Genomic DNA, 14,428 nt, shown 5'->3' on the forward strand with positions numbered 1-14,428 from the left:
ACTTGTTTTATCTTAACTGAGGAGAGTTTGGAATATATGTTGACTTAACCTAATGTAATGCTAATAGCTCCTAATACAGCCTCTATTGTATCCTTTTTTCATACTGATGTTAAATTTGTATTATCTCAAGCTACTATTCTACATTTCTGTATGGTGCTAATGACTATTACAATGTAATACTGTTGATACAATCTACTGTTCTGATGTGTTGCAATGTTGACATCTATGTTTGTTATGACTGCTATAGTCAAGAGTATAGATGAGAATCACGGTTGTTTTATTTTATAGTAAAAAATATACACCTATCAGTGATTTTGTATTTTAGAGCAATGAAAACTAATAACTTTACTGACAACATAGAAAACCTATATAAAGAATAGAGGAGAAAAATTAAAACAAAGATGGGTAGTATATGTATTTAAATATACTTTACCTAGAGGAGGAGGAGGAGTGGAATAAAAAAGAGGATGAGGTAAATGAAGAAGAGGAGGAGTAGAAGGAAGAGGGATGAGGAGGAGAAAAAGAGGAAAAGGAGGAAGAGAAGGAGGAAAAGGAGAAGAGGAGGAAAAGGAGGAAGAGAAGGAGGAGAAGGATGTCTAATTCAAGTAAAACATTTGTGGTTTTTTATTCTTTAGAGGTCTACACTATCTAGACATACAATTAAACTGTAGCTGCAATCCTTTTCAATTGTATAATCTCTAAAGAGCTTAGGTGACCCAAGTTTCCACACCACGGTAAGCCTTTAGGCTAGGCCGTATGGGTCTTGGCGCGTTTTTGATTTAAGTGAGTTTCCCCTGGAGGCCTATTCTCACTATTATGGTAGTAGTTATTCCATAACAGATTGACTACTACTATTCATATTTTTATGTTAACCTGCTTATCTTTAAAATGATATTTATTAGGTGTTCTGTTTTATTTTAGTATATTTCATTCTTGTTGTGTTTATTTTAAAATTTATGAAGTTTATTATATGGTGCATTGTTTATTTTAGTTTATGATTTACTAGGAATGAAGGAATATTGTTATCAGATCAAGGTCCTGAAGGAAAGGGGTTAAGGTTGGTGACATGGAGGGTAACACAACATGGTTTTATGGTTTTTTAGGCCAACCCCCAGTCTTTTAATTGACTGCCTGATGGCAAACATACTCATGGAGGGTAACACAACATGGTTTTATGGTTTTTTAGGCCAACCTCCAGTATGTTGAGCATACATATACACACATTCACACAGGTACAAGGAGTATTACAGGTCCTTTGAGATCTAAACACCTCAATGTACACACACATTCACACAAGTACAAGGAGTAGCACAGGTTCTTTCCAATCTGAATGCCTCAATGCACACACACATACACACAGGGGGAATGGGAATGGACCCATAATCTGTTTATGTATTATTATATATTTTATTATCCCAATTTACTTTACTTTGGTATATATTTTAACATTTTAATTGGTAGCTATTGTCTGTAGAAAAAGTTAGAGGAGTGTTTTATCTTTATAGAAGGATTATACTAATTTTTAGGTTAAATGCATTAGGGTTTTATGTATCAATGATACCTGCTTGGTATGGAAACAGTTGTCACTTCAATTTTTAATATACCTGTCATTGATTCTATTTTAGCAAATATACTGTCAAAGTAATTAGAGAATGATGCTGATGTAAGTGTAGCGATAGGAATAAATGGTATATTACCTGATGTGTCTTCATATGTTAATAACACTCCAATAGAACATGATGGGGGTGTGTCTTCTGTAATTATTTCTATAATATAGTCTGAAAAAGCCCTTGGCCATTCCAACACATCTATTGAATCAGTGAGAAAAAACTGAAACTCTGAAGTTTTAATATTAAACCTTTTATTTTCAACTATGTCTTTTTTAGACAGAAATCTGAGAAATACAGCCATTACAAGTGAGGAGATCACCAGTGATATGTCTGTTCTTGTTGACTGTTATGGTTAAAGTGATTAAAAACATACTATGACACCCATCTATATAAGGGTTAATGCTTCTGTCTTTTGTATCCATAAGGTAGAGTGTCATGCTCTCCTTCGTATTTTCTCTTTGGACCAGTTACCTTAAACTGTTTAACCTCCTCTGTTGTTATAATATCTCTATATTTTGTTCGTCTAATTCTGTGCTCATTAATTTCAATGATTTTAGAAGATTCACTTTAAACCATTTCTTTTAGTTTCTCAAAATTCAAAATTTTTGATGTTTTAATATTGAGAGTAAGCCCCTTGATTTTACAAACCGGGATCAATTTCTGTTGATTGGTTGACCAGATAAGGTATGCGTAAGTTTTAGGCCCCCCAGAGACAAATTCAGTGATATAAGAGCCGGGTCCATAATCTGTCAATTCATCAGTCATTTCACCAAGGTAATCTCCTGTAGATACTCTGTACAACCCTTTGCGGTAGTAATATATAATACTATCTGTATCCCAATATAGTACTTGATCTCCTAAGGCATCAAGGTGTTCATACAACTTTAGTCTAGCGTGAGCAGTAGTGAAGGCTGCCATAACTACATTTACAGTTCTTAAAGACTCACTAGCCTCTTCAATATTTTGCCAATTTACTAGCACAACATCTTGGTTAATAGCCTGAAAGTATTTTAACTTGCCCTCAGGATTGGTTAACAGCTGAAAGAACTCTTTGGAATCTCGGATGATTGATGTTTTCATCATATTCTCCCTTTGCCCAAATTTACCCCAGAAACTGTTAAGCATCAGTTTTGCTACTGATCTTAAGCCCCCATTTTTAACAATATGCTCCTTTGTCATTTCTATACCTTCACGCTCAAGAAATTTTACAATGTACTGTTTCTTATCCTCCTCTGTTTTACACCACCCGGGGTATCCAGATGCCTCTTGTTTTAGTTTTAGTTAGCCACATATGAGAAAGGAGGGCTATTCACTGAGTTTATTAATAAATTTCTAAAACTAAAACAAGAGGCATCTAGATACCCTGGGTGGTGTAAAACAGAGGAGGATAAGAAACAGTACATTGTAAAATTTCTTGAGCGTGAAGGTATAGAAATGACAAAGGAGCATATTGTTAAAAATGGGGGCTTAAGATCAGTAGCAAAACTGATGCTTAACAGTTTCTGGGGTAAATTTGGACAAAGGGAGAATATGATGAAAACATCAATCATCCGAGATTCTAAAGAGTTCTTTCAGCTGTTAACCAATCCTGAGGGCAAGTTAAAATACTTTCAGGGTATTAACCAAGATGTTGTGCTAGTAAATTGGCAAAATATTGAAGAGGCTAGTGAGTCTTTAAGAACTGTAAATGTAGTTATGGCAGCCTTCACTACTGCTCACGCTAGACTAAAGTTGTATGAACACCTTGATGCCTTAGGAGATCAAGTACTATATTGGGATACAGATAGTATTATATATTACTACCGCAAAGGGTTGTACAGAGTATCTACAGGAGATTACCTTGGTGAAATGACTGATGAATTGACAGATTATGGACCCGGCTCTTATATCACTGAATTTGTCTCTGGGGGGCCTAAAACTTACGCATACCTTATCTGGTCAACCAATCAACAGAAATTGATCCCGGTTTATAAAATCAAGGGGCTTACTCTCAATATTAAAACATCAAAAATTTTGAATTTTGAGAAACTAAAAGAAATGGTTTAAAGTGAATCTTCTAAAATCATTGAAATTAATGAGCACAGAATTAGACGAACAAAATATAGAGATATTATAACAACAGAGGAGGTTAAACAGTTTAAGGTAACTGGTCCTAAGAGAAAATACGAAGGAGAGCATGACACTCTACCTTATGGATACAAAAGACAGAAGCATTAACCCTTATATAGATGGGTGTCATAGTATGTTTTTAATCACTTTAACCATAACAGTCAACAAGAACAGACATATCACTGGTGATCTCCTCACTTGTAATGGCTGTATTTCTCAGATTTCTGTCTAAAAAAGACATAGTTGAAAATAAAAGGTTTAATATTAAAACTTCAGAGTTTCAGTTTTTTCTCACTGATTCAATAGATGTGTTGGAATGGCCAAGGGCTTTTTCAGACTATATTATAGAAATAATTACAGAAGACACACCCCCATCATGTTCTATTGGAGTGTTATTAACATATGAAGACACATCAGGTAATATACCATTTATTCCTATCGCTACACTTACATCAGCATCATTCTCTAATTACTTTGACAGTATATTTGCTAAAATAGAATCAATGACAGGTATATTAAAAATTGAAGTGACAACTGTTTCCATACCAAGCAGGTATCATTGATACATAAAACCCTAATGCATTTAACCTAAAAATTAGTATAATCCTTCTATAAAGATAAAACACTCCTCTAACTTTTTCTACAGACAATAGCTACCAATTAAAATGTTAAAATATATACCAAAGTAAAGTAAATTGGGATAATAAAATATATAATAATACATAAACAGATTATGGGTCCATTCCCATTCCCCCTGTGTGTATGTGTGTGTGCATTGAGGCATTCAGATTGGAAAGAACCTGTGCTACTCCTTGTACTTGTGTGAATGTGTGTGTACATTGAGGTGTTTAGATCTCAAAGGACCTGTAATACTCCTTGTACCTGTGTGAATGTGTGTATATGTATGCTCAACATACTGGAGGTTGGCCTAAAAAACCATAAAACCATGTTGTGTTACCCTCCATGAGTATGTTTGCCATCAGGCAGTCAATTAAAAGACTGGGGGTTGGCCTAAAAAACCATAAAACCATGTTGTGTTACCCTCCATGTCACCAACCTTAACCCCTTTCCTTCAGGACCTTGATCTGATAACAATATTCCTTCATTCCTAGTAAATCATAAACTAAAATAAACAATGCACCATATAATAAACTTCATAAATTTTAAAATAAACACAACAAGAATGAAATATACTAAAATAAAACAGAACACCTAATAAATATCATTTTAAAGATAAGCAGGTTAACATAAAAATATGAATAGTAGTAGTCAATCTGTTATGGAATAACTACTACCATAATAGTGAGAATAGGCCTCCAGGGGAAACTCACTTAAATCAAAAACGCGCCAAGACCCATACGGCCTAGCCTAAAGGCTTACCGTGGTGTGGAAACTTGGGTCACCTAAGCTCTTTAGAGATTATACAATTGAAAAGGATTGCAGCTACAGTTTAATTGTATGTCTAGATAGTGTAGACCTCTAAAGAATAAAAAACCACAAATGTTTTACTTGAATTAGACATCCTTCTCCTCCTTCTCTTCCTCCTTTTCCTCCTCTTCTCCTTTTCCTCCTTCTCTTCCTCCTTTTCCTCTTTTTCTCCTCCTCATCCCTCTTCCTTCTACTCCTCCTCTTCTTCATTTACCTCATCCTCTTTTTTATTCCACTCCTCCTCCTCCTCTAGGTAAAGTATATTTAAATACATATACTACCCATCTTTGTTTTAATTTTTCTCCTCTATTCTTTATATAGGTTTTCTATGTTGTCAGTAAAGTTATTAGTTTTCATTGCTCTAAAATACAAAATCACTGATAGGTGTATAATTTTTACTATAAAATAAAACAACCGTGATTCTCATCTATACTCTTGACTATAGCAGTCATAACAAACATAGATGTCAACATTGCAACACATCAGAACAGTAGATTGTATCAACAGTATTACATTGTAATAGTCATTAGCACCATACAGAAATGTAGAATAGTAGCTTGAGATAATACAAATTTAACATCAGTATGAAAAAAGGATACAATAGAGGCTGTATTAGGAGCTATTAGCATTACATTAGGTTAAGTCAACATATATTCCAAACTCTCCTCAGTTAAGATAAAACAAGTATAAAAAAATATAGTCATACTCAATACACAGACAACAAAGATATGTTTACAGTTACAACATAAACAAAGACATAAACGGTAAATTTAAACATTTAACAAAACCCTTAATATAATATGGTTAGGCCTAACTAAAGAACACAATGCTTATAACAGGTTTTAATGTAGAATACAACAAGATATACAGTAAACAGTTGCGGTAGTACATAAATGTATTTGTTGATCCAGAAAAAGTAGTTGTCAACAAAAGTTACACCAGAAACCACAATCAGTGGTGATAAGATCAACACATATCAGTCATTGCTATCAGATATGCAACTCTATACAAGTGATTGTATATTAGAACAGTACAAATATTAAGTGTAATACAGTGCAGTACAAGTGTAATACCATGCAATACAGGTATAATACAATGTAGTACAAGTGTAATACTGTACCAGTTTCAAGTATCAGAGATACAGAAAAGTCATTAAAATCAATTACATTCATTACTATAAACTTGATGAAATTACCCAATTTGTTTCTTGTTATTCAACACCTCAATAAAAATAAGCACTAAATAAAAATTCATTGACACTAAGTTAACTCCAAAAAAGTCTTGTTTTGGTCTACATACATTAGGTTGCAGTTAAGGTCCAAAGATCATACACAAACAGGATACAATACTAAAAATCAAAATATTTACCCTACCAGATCAGTGACTAGTAGGATTCAAACCCACAGCCTCTGAGTTGAGGTAGTACATAAATATGTTTACATGAACAAATAGCTGTCAACAGTTGTTATATCAGAAAGATGACATCACTCATAGTTCACACATATCAGATATACTTGTAGTACAACCCTACAAAAGTGTTGATGTATTAATAAGATATATTAAAATACAGTGCAAATAATAGTAAAAAGTACAGTGCTCAAATTTCAATATATTAGTACAATCTGTTGTAGTGAATCCCCCATGTCAAATTAATAGTTACAGAGATACAGGTAAGCCAGTATATGCATTCATTACTATAGAACAAGCTTTATCAGATGTTCTGTAGATGCTTTGTTATTCAATACATCAATAGAAATAGCTCAAAGCAGATTTCATCAACACTAGCGCTCCAGTGTCACAAATATGAATCAATAGACTTTTTTCGGTAGAGAGTGAGGTTATTTTATGTATGCATTACAATCTTAGCAAGAAGGTGAGGTTAGGTTGAATGGCTGTAACAGTTGGCGGGAAAGTAGACAACATACACAGTATATAAAGTGAGGTTATATCATTTAGCAATACAGTTGGCGGTAAAACAGATGACAGCTCCTACATACACAAATAAGGTTAATATATTAACATAAACCATTGGCAGAAAAACACACAGCATATATATACAAGTAAGGTTATGTTACAGATACAATATTTACAATAAAAGTCATAGCTGATTAATTTGACAGGAACATATAACACAGCCATAAAAAATGTTACTCTCGCTGATAAGATTCAAACCCTCAACCCTAGACTCATACACAAACAGTTAACTAGAATACAACACCATACAAAATCATAGTGACCAGAAACAAAATAATCAGTGTTTGGTAAGGATTAAACCCATAACCTCAGAATCTCACACTCAAACAGTTAACTCCCTATACCACGATAAACCCTACAGTAACCAGCAATGAGACAATCACTGAATGATAAAAATCAAACCCACAACCTCTGAGAGCATACACAAACAATTAACTACAATACAACATTAAAAATCACCCCAATCAGATATGATACAAACAGTAGCTGGTTAGGATCAAACCCACAAACCTCTGAGATCAAGGACTCACACTACTTCCACTACAATACAACACTATACTAACACTCAAAATATCACCCTGACCAGAAATAAAACGTTTAGTGATTAGCTCGGATCAAACCCACACACCTCTAAGATAAGGAACTCACACTACTCCCACTACAATACAATACCATACCAAAAACACCCCAACCAAAAATAAAACAATCGTTGTCTGGTAAAGATCGGACCCACAACCTCAGAGAATGATGTCTCACACATAAACTCTTAATACCATACTAAAACACAAGTTAATACCATAACCAGAAATAAGACAATTGATAACTGGTAGGATTCTAACCTACAAACCTCTGAGATCAAGGACTCACACAACTCCCACTACAATACAACACCATACCAAGAATCAATTCATCACCCCAACCAGAAATAAAACATTTAGTTATTGATAAAGATCAAACCCTCAAACCTCCGGGATCATAGGTTCACATTCTAAACAAGTTTACTACTACTACTTCAATACTAACACTCAAAATATCACCCTGACCAGAAGAGAAGCAGTTGGTGATTGATAAGGATCAAACCCATGAACCTCTAGAATCAAAGACCCATACTACTCCCACTACAATACAACACCATACCAAAAACACCCCAACCAAAAATAAAACATTTGGTGATTGATAAGGATCAAACCCACAAACCTCTAAAATCAAAAAAAGGACTCACACTACTCCCACTATGATACAACACTATAACAAAAATCAACATATCACCCTGACCAGAAATAAAGCATTTGATGATTGCTAAGGATCGAACCCGTGAACCTCTGATTCATACACATCTTCATACACAACCAACCACTAGAAAAAAACATAAATTCAAACCACCCATCATCCCAAAAATACATAACATATATAAAATATAAATTTAACATCCAACATTTGGTGGCCTTTACAAAGGCAATTTTTTATACTCAACGGTAAAGTTCCGCTTAAGCCTTTTTTCAGCTGTTTTTAACATTGGATACATGAATTATCATTTGTTTCACAATTTTTATAGACTAAAGCATATAGATATGTAAAAAATAAAATTAAAATATGTTTTTTTTACACACCCTATATATATAATTAAGAAATCAAAGTTGTTATTTACCACTATAAACACCATACCTATAACTGACATCATAGCCCTATAGATAGGGCATTGGAACAACATCTAGGAGAGCGGGGTTCCAGCCTCAGTCAAAGCACACACTTTTTATCCACCAAAATAGTTTAATAAAAATACCTACATATAAAAAGGTCACATGATCAACTGATAACTCCCATAAAACTACCCCTATCAATTAAAAATACCCCAAAACTATCCCTAACAACCCCTAACATTCAACATATATGTATTCACTACCCCAGAGGATTAAACTACCACTCTAGGGGTGGTTTTGGGCCCGATCTGGGGGTATCCTACTGGCTAGGAATGATATGAGGCGCCCTGATGGGAATAATGTACCCTTACGATTCAATTTTCAAATGATAAGCTTACTTAAACATTTATTTTGTTGAAAAACTTACATATAAAGTAAATAAGGAAAAATAATCGTACAACTAAAGGCACTGTGTAGTAAAGAAAAAACAGTTTATAATGATTTCATATATAATTGATATGTTTTACCGTAGCAACTGAGCTTTTTTTCAAAGTTCAATCTTTACCTGCAGATCAGTGTGTATATATCACAATATTAAGAAAAAATAAACTAATGGAAAACTGTTATTACCTTTTGTTAGAAAGCCAACCACTATTATTGTTATTCAGGCACAAATTTCATCAATTTGAGTATAAATCAACAACATAATACATAAACTGGTGTAAAATACCTGCATTTATGCGATCTTGTGTTGTAGCTGAGTTGCTACCGGTTTCAACTCACATTGGAGTCATCTTCAGGCAGTTATAAGATGTCTTCTCGCTTCATTCGAAGGTCGTCAAATGGATAATAAATAAACAAAACACAAACACGTACACGGACATAAAAAAGAACATTTAAAGTTGTAAAAATACTGAAAACGGTAGGCCTACGGTATTTCAGTATTTTTACAACTTTAAATGTTCTTTTTTATGTCCGTGTACGTGTTTGTGTTTTGTTTATTTATTATCCATTTGACGACCTTCGAATGAAGCGAGAAGACATCTTATAACTGCCTGAAGATGACTCCAATGTGAGTTGAAACCGGTAGCAACTCAGCTACAACACAAGATCGCATAAATGCAGGTATTTTACACCAGTTTATAGTATTTAAATGCGATCAGGAGGCTAAAATTCAATATAATGAACATAATACAAATTAGTATTTGTATATATGTTATATATATATATTATATATAACATATATATATATATATTATTTTAACTCGTTCCGTAGTTCAAAACGTGTATGTATTTGTATTTACATCATCGTTTAAAACATTGACTAAAGAAACATAGCTATGTTACTATTGAATTGATTTTAGAAACAAAAGCGAATTGCGTGCAGCTAAGTTTTGTGATATTCTCCATAGTCAAATGAAAGCAGGGTTGTAAAAACACAACTACTAAGGAGGTTTCTGTTAATGTACAAAAAGCAAGTGTGAAGTAGATGATAGAAGAAAATAAAAGTAGTAGCTACCTCTGGACAGAATAAAAGTAGGTATAGTTGAAATTTAGTTTGTAAATTTAATTAAAACACAAATAAGTGTAAATATACGGTATATACAGTACATACGGTATCTCTTAGTTTTTAAAACCTATTAAAATCCTGATCCAAACATTTGTTTATCAGTTCAAATTCACCTATTCAAATTCAAATTCGCCTATTGGGTCTGATGATGATTGGAGTGTCCAATCGAAATCGATCACCACTTACCAACTTTTATATGTATTTACCGTCTTGTAAGTCAACAGTAAAAGTGTAAATATATTATTGCAAGTGTTATTAGACGTATATACTTTTGTATTTTTCAGTTCAATTTCGTAAACAAAAAGCTACCATATCAAAATTATTCCAAAAATGTATACATTGTAATGTATAAAATCCTTCTGTTTCCACGAAAATAAGTATATTTTCATAAATATTTTAATCAAACTATTCTCATAATTTAGAATCTTGAGAGCAGAACCTGTACATTATAGTATTTACAGCTGACTTCAATTGATATTTTTGACTATTTACATTCTTCCAAAATGTATACATTGAAACTTTGGAAGCCCACGGGGCGTAGCCCAAGGGGAATATGATAAAAGGAATAGGCCTATATGTTAACCAGGTATATAAGCTACCTTCATACAAAATTTTATTTCAATCGGTTCAGTGGTTTTTGCGTTATAAAGTAGCAGACAGACACACAAACACACACCATCTCATTTTAGCGAATTTCCCCTATAGGGAATAAGCTATTACCGGTACAGTAGTACTCATGGTAAGACCTGGACCCGGAACCGATTTACTTTTTCGTTTTGAGGTCCCTAGTAGAGACCAAAAACATCATCCGTTCAAATAGATATAATTGATAAGTTTCACAGTAACGTAATTTATTTCAACACTAGCTGTTACCCACGGGCTTCACCCTGTTTGACTTCATAAGTAAGTTTTAAGTTTAAATAAACTAAACAGAATACAGTAATACAAACAATTAACTTACACCTGATTTTAATAACAAATTGAAAGAATAACATACAAATTAGTACAGCTGAGGCAATTTTAACATTATATGGAAAGTTCCCGTTAGAAAGGAATTATGACCTTAAAGGGCAATTTATGAAATTATGGATAGTTTTGCGCAAGGTTTCTCGTCATGACGAACATTTTAAGTATAATGTTTATGGGGGTGTGATTTGTAGTTTTCTCAAAAGTTCATTGGTAATTTGGGATTTATGTATATGGATTCTAAGACGAAACTAAATAGTTTTAATAGGTATCGTTATCCCTGGTTTCATATAGTATACACTACATTGCAGAATTGACTGGCAAATAAGTAATCTAGTGTTAATATTGCATACTAATGATAAATCACGATCAGCTGTATTGAAGTAAACAAAAATCTGCAGTAAATGGCTTCTAATACTATTCTTATGGAGAACATTTTACGTCATATCTCGTTTTCTGGTAACTTTATGGGAATTCTGCTATTTTTCCCGAGTTCCTGGGATCAAGACCTTTAGTTTAAGACCTCTCCCACTTTTCTAAGAATTAGCAGATGTCCAAAATTTTTTAGTAAAATTTTTTTCTTACAGAATTATAAGGATACTAGTGGCCTGTAGAGGCCATAGCCCCTAATTTAGACTACAATAAAACCCCATAGCCTATACAGGGTGATTTGTACTCAGTGTGACAAAATTTTTTTGATGTAAGTACAAAGTAAATGAAGTGTGATGATGCATATCAAATTTTCCTAGTCTCAAAATTAGCGTCCCAAAAATTATTTTATGTTTTTAAAAAATAACCATGTTTTTAAACTTAATACAGCGATTTCTCAATTACCTGTATATTGATTTGAGTAGATAATGTAATTTTCGCGTTCTACATTAAATTTTGAACAAGAATAATGGAAAATGACGGAAGATCAGTTGTAAAAACTCCATTGTAAATAGATTCAAAGATAAAAATTAAGATGTTTGATAAAAATTTTAAAACCAATGGTCTATTGCATTTTTCACACCCTGTATACAAGAAAGTGTCGGAATATGTTAAAAACTGTGCCATTTTATAAGCTTTCCAACCATATGCTACACTATTGAGGTTTAGATATTTTTTTGTTTGTTTTAGTGGTTTGAATACCAAAAAACAGGGAACTTTTAACTGTTTTTACTGTTCAAGCTGAAACAAAAATACAACTTTTTTATTAATACAAGCCGACTTTCTGTGTATTAAATGTTAAAGACACTATGCTTTGTAGTATTCAAACCATTAAAGCGTACATAATCAGACATAAACCTCAATAGTGTAGCATATCGTTGGAAAGCTTATAAAATGGTGCAGTTTTTAACATATTCCGACACTTTCTTGTATACAGGGTGTGAAAAATGAAATAGACCATCGTTTTTAAAAGTTTTATCAAACATCTTAATTTTTATCTTTGAATCTATTTACAATGGAGTTTTTACAACTGATCCTTTGTCATTTTCTATTATTCTTGTTCAAAATTTAATGCAGAACGCGAAAATTACATTATCTACTCAAATCAATATACAGGTAATTGAGAAATCGCTGTATTAAGTTTAAAAACATGGTTATTTTTGAAAAAACATAAAATAATTTTTTGGGGAGCTAATTTTTAGACTTGGAACTTTTGATATGCATCATCACACTTCATTTACTTTGTACTTACACCAACAAATTTTTGTCACACTGAGTACAAATCACCCTGTATAAAAATACAAATATTCGAAATATGTTTTGAAAATTATCAATTTTATGTTACTTAAAATTAACAGTGTTTCTTGTTTTATATCTTGGTTTTCCTTCCGTTGGAGTCGTATATTAGTTGCTTCTGATGTGTCAATGAAAAATACAATTGTAAAATAATTATTAAATCAATAACACAACATATTAACAAATGGAAACGTGCATACGGTTTGGCCTGAGCCCGGAGAACGACGAATCGGAGCTGAAATCATACAGCCAAACATTGCACATCTTTTCTAGTTTAAAATTGAAGATTTGTTTTGTAATCTTACGAATTCTGTTATAGTTTCCATTTTGAGAACCAAATGTAAAGGTTAAAATTATCTATATACTTATTATGAAGGCAACTCCCCATTTTGCGGTAGTAAGTCAGAAATATATCTATGAATTTGTCCCTGAATATTCAGTATAGACAGAAAGGCCCGTTTCCCGGAATCTCTTTTTGTGTAGCGGAAGCGACGCAAAAGCCATTGCACTGTTGTATTGCCTTATGTTTTTATGAAGTTCGAATCGTGTAAAAACAGTTCTTTTATAGTTGTATACCTAGTTCTTTTATAGTTCGTCATTTACTTGTGATTGTGGATGTCCATTGTGGCAACATGCGTTTAAAAATGTCCATTTGCGGCCTCCTCTGCGAAGTGAAATGCGCCACAATGCATGCAAGTGCTTTAAGAGAGATTGTGAGAAACAACACTCAACTCATTTACCAGCGTTCTTCTAAAGACAGGTTGTAAAACAGCTTCTGGATTTCATTCACAGTTAGTTCTACATGACGTTCTCGTTTGCATTTCTTAAGTCTGTTGAATTCCTGGATACTCTTCCACGTCTTGCAGGTCTTCCACTACCCTGTCTAGTTATTTCACTCATTTTAAAAACGGAAAACAAAAAAATTAAACACAATTCATTTTGAAACATTATTTACCAACATTGACTTTCGGAATAAATGTAAACATTGCAAATAAATAAGTAACAGCTGATAGAATGCAGAAGTTTATCAGTCCCCATGCATTTCTTATGGTGGATATTTTACGTTATATCTCGTTTTCTGGCAACTTTATGGGAATTCTGCTATTTTTCCCGAGTCCCTGGGGTCAAGACCTTTAATTTAAGACCCCTCCCACTTTTCTGCGACTTACCAGACGTCTAAAATTTCTGGTAAAAATTTGGTCTTACAGAATTATATATATAGACTAGCTGACCCGGCGAACTTCGTATCGCCTAAGTTATAGGTTTCCCCTAAGACAGACCGATGGAAAGAAAGTACCGTTACGTTTAATTTTCAAGATGATCTCGTTCGCATCGCTCAATCACGTCCTGGTTGAAGTTCGTTCGCTACGCTCACTCACCTTTGGGTTGGAGCTCGTTCGCTACGC

General features: G+C 33.3%; 1 protein-coding gene across 1 annotated transcript in view; it reads left to right on the forward strand.

Moving 5' to 3' along the window:
* The first annotated feature begins 476 nt into the window (after positions 1-476).
* LOC128984663 (balbiani ring protein 3-like) overlaps positions 477-14,428 on the forward strand; it is a 29,726-nt gene continuing 15,774 nt past the window's right edge. The window contains exon 1 of the mRNA XM_054403998.1: positions 477-605. Within this exon, the coding sequence (XP_054259973.1) occupies positions 477-605 (129 nt within the window). The remainder of the gene's footprint in view (positions 606-14,428) is intronic.

Source organism: Macrosteles quadrilineatus, unplaced genomic scaffold (assembly GCF_028750875.1).
Source record: "Macrosteles quadrilineatus isolate MER2022 unplaced genomic scaffold, UCM_ALF_1.0 Scaffold_2__2_contigs__length_208266976, whole genome shotgun sequence".
NCBI lineage: Eukaryota > Metazoa > Arthropoda > Insecta > Hemiptera > Cicadellidae > Macrosteles > Macrosteles quadrilineatus.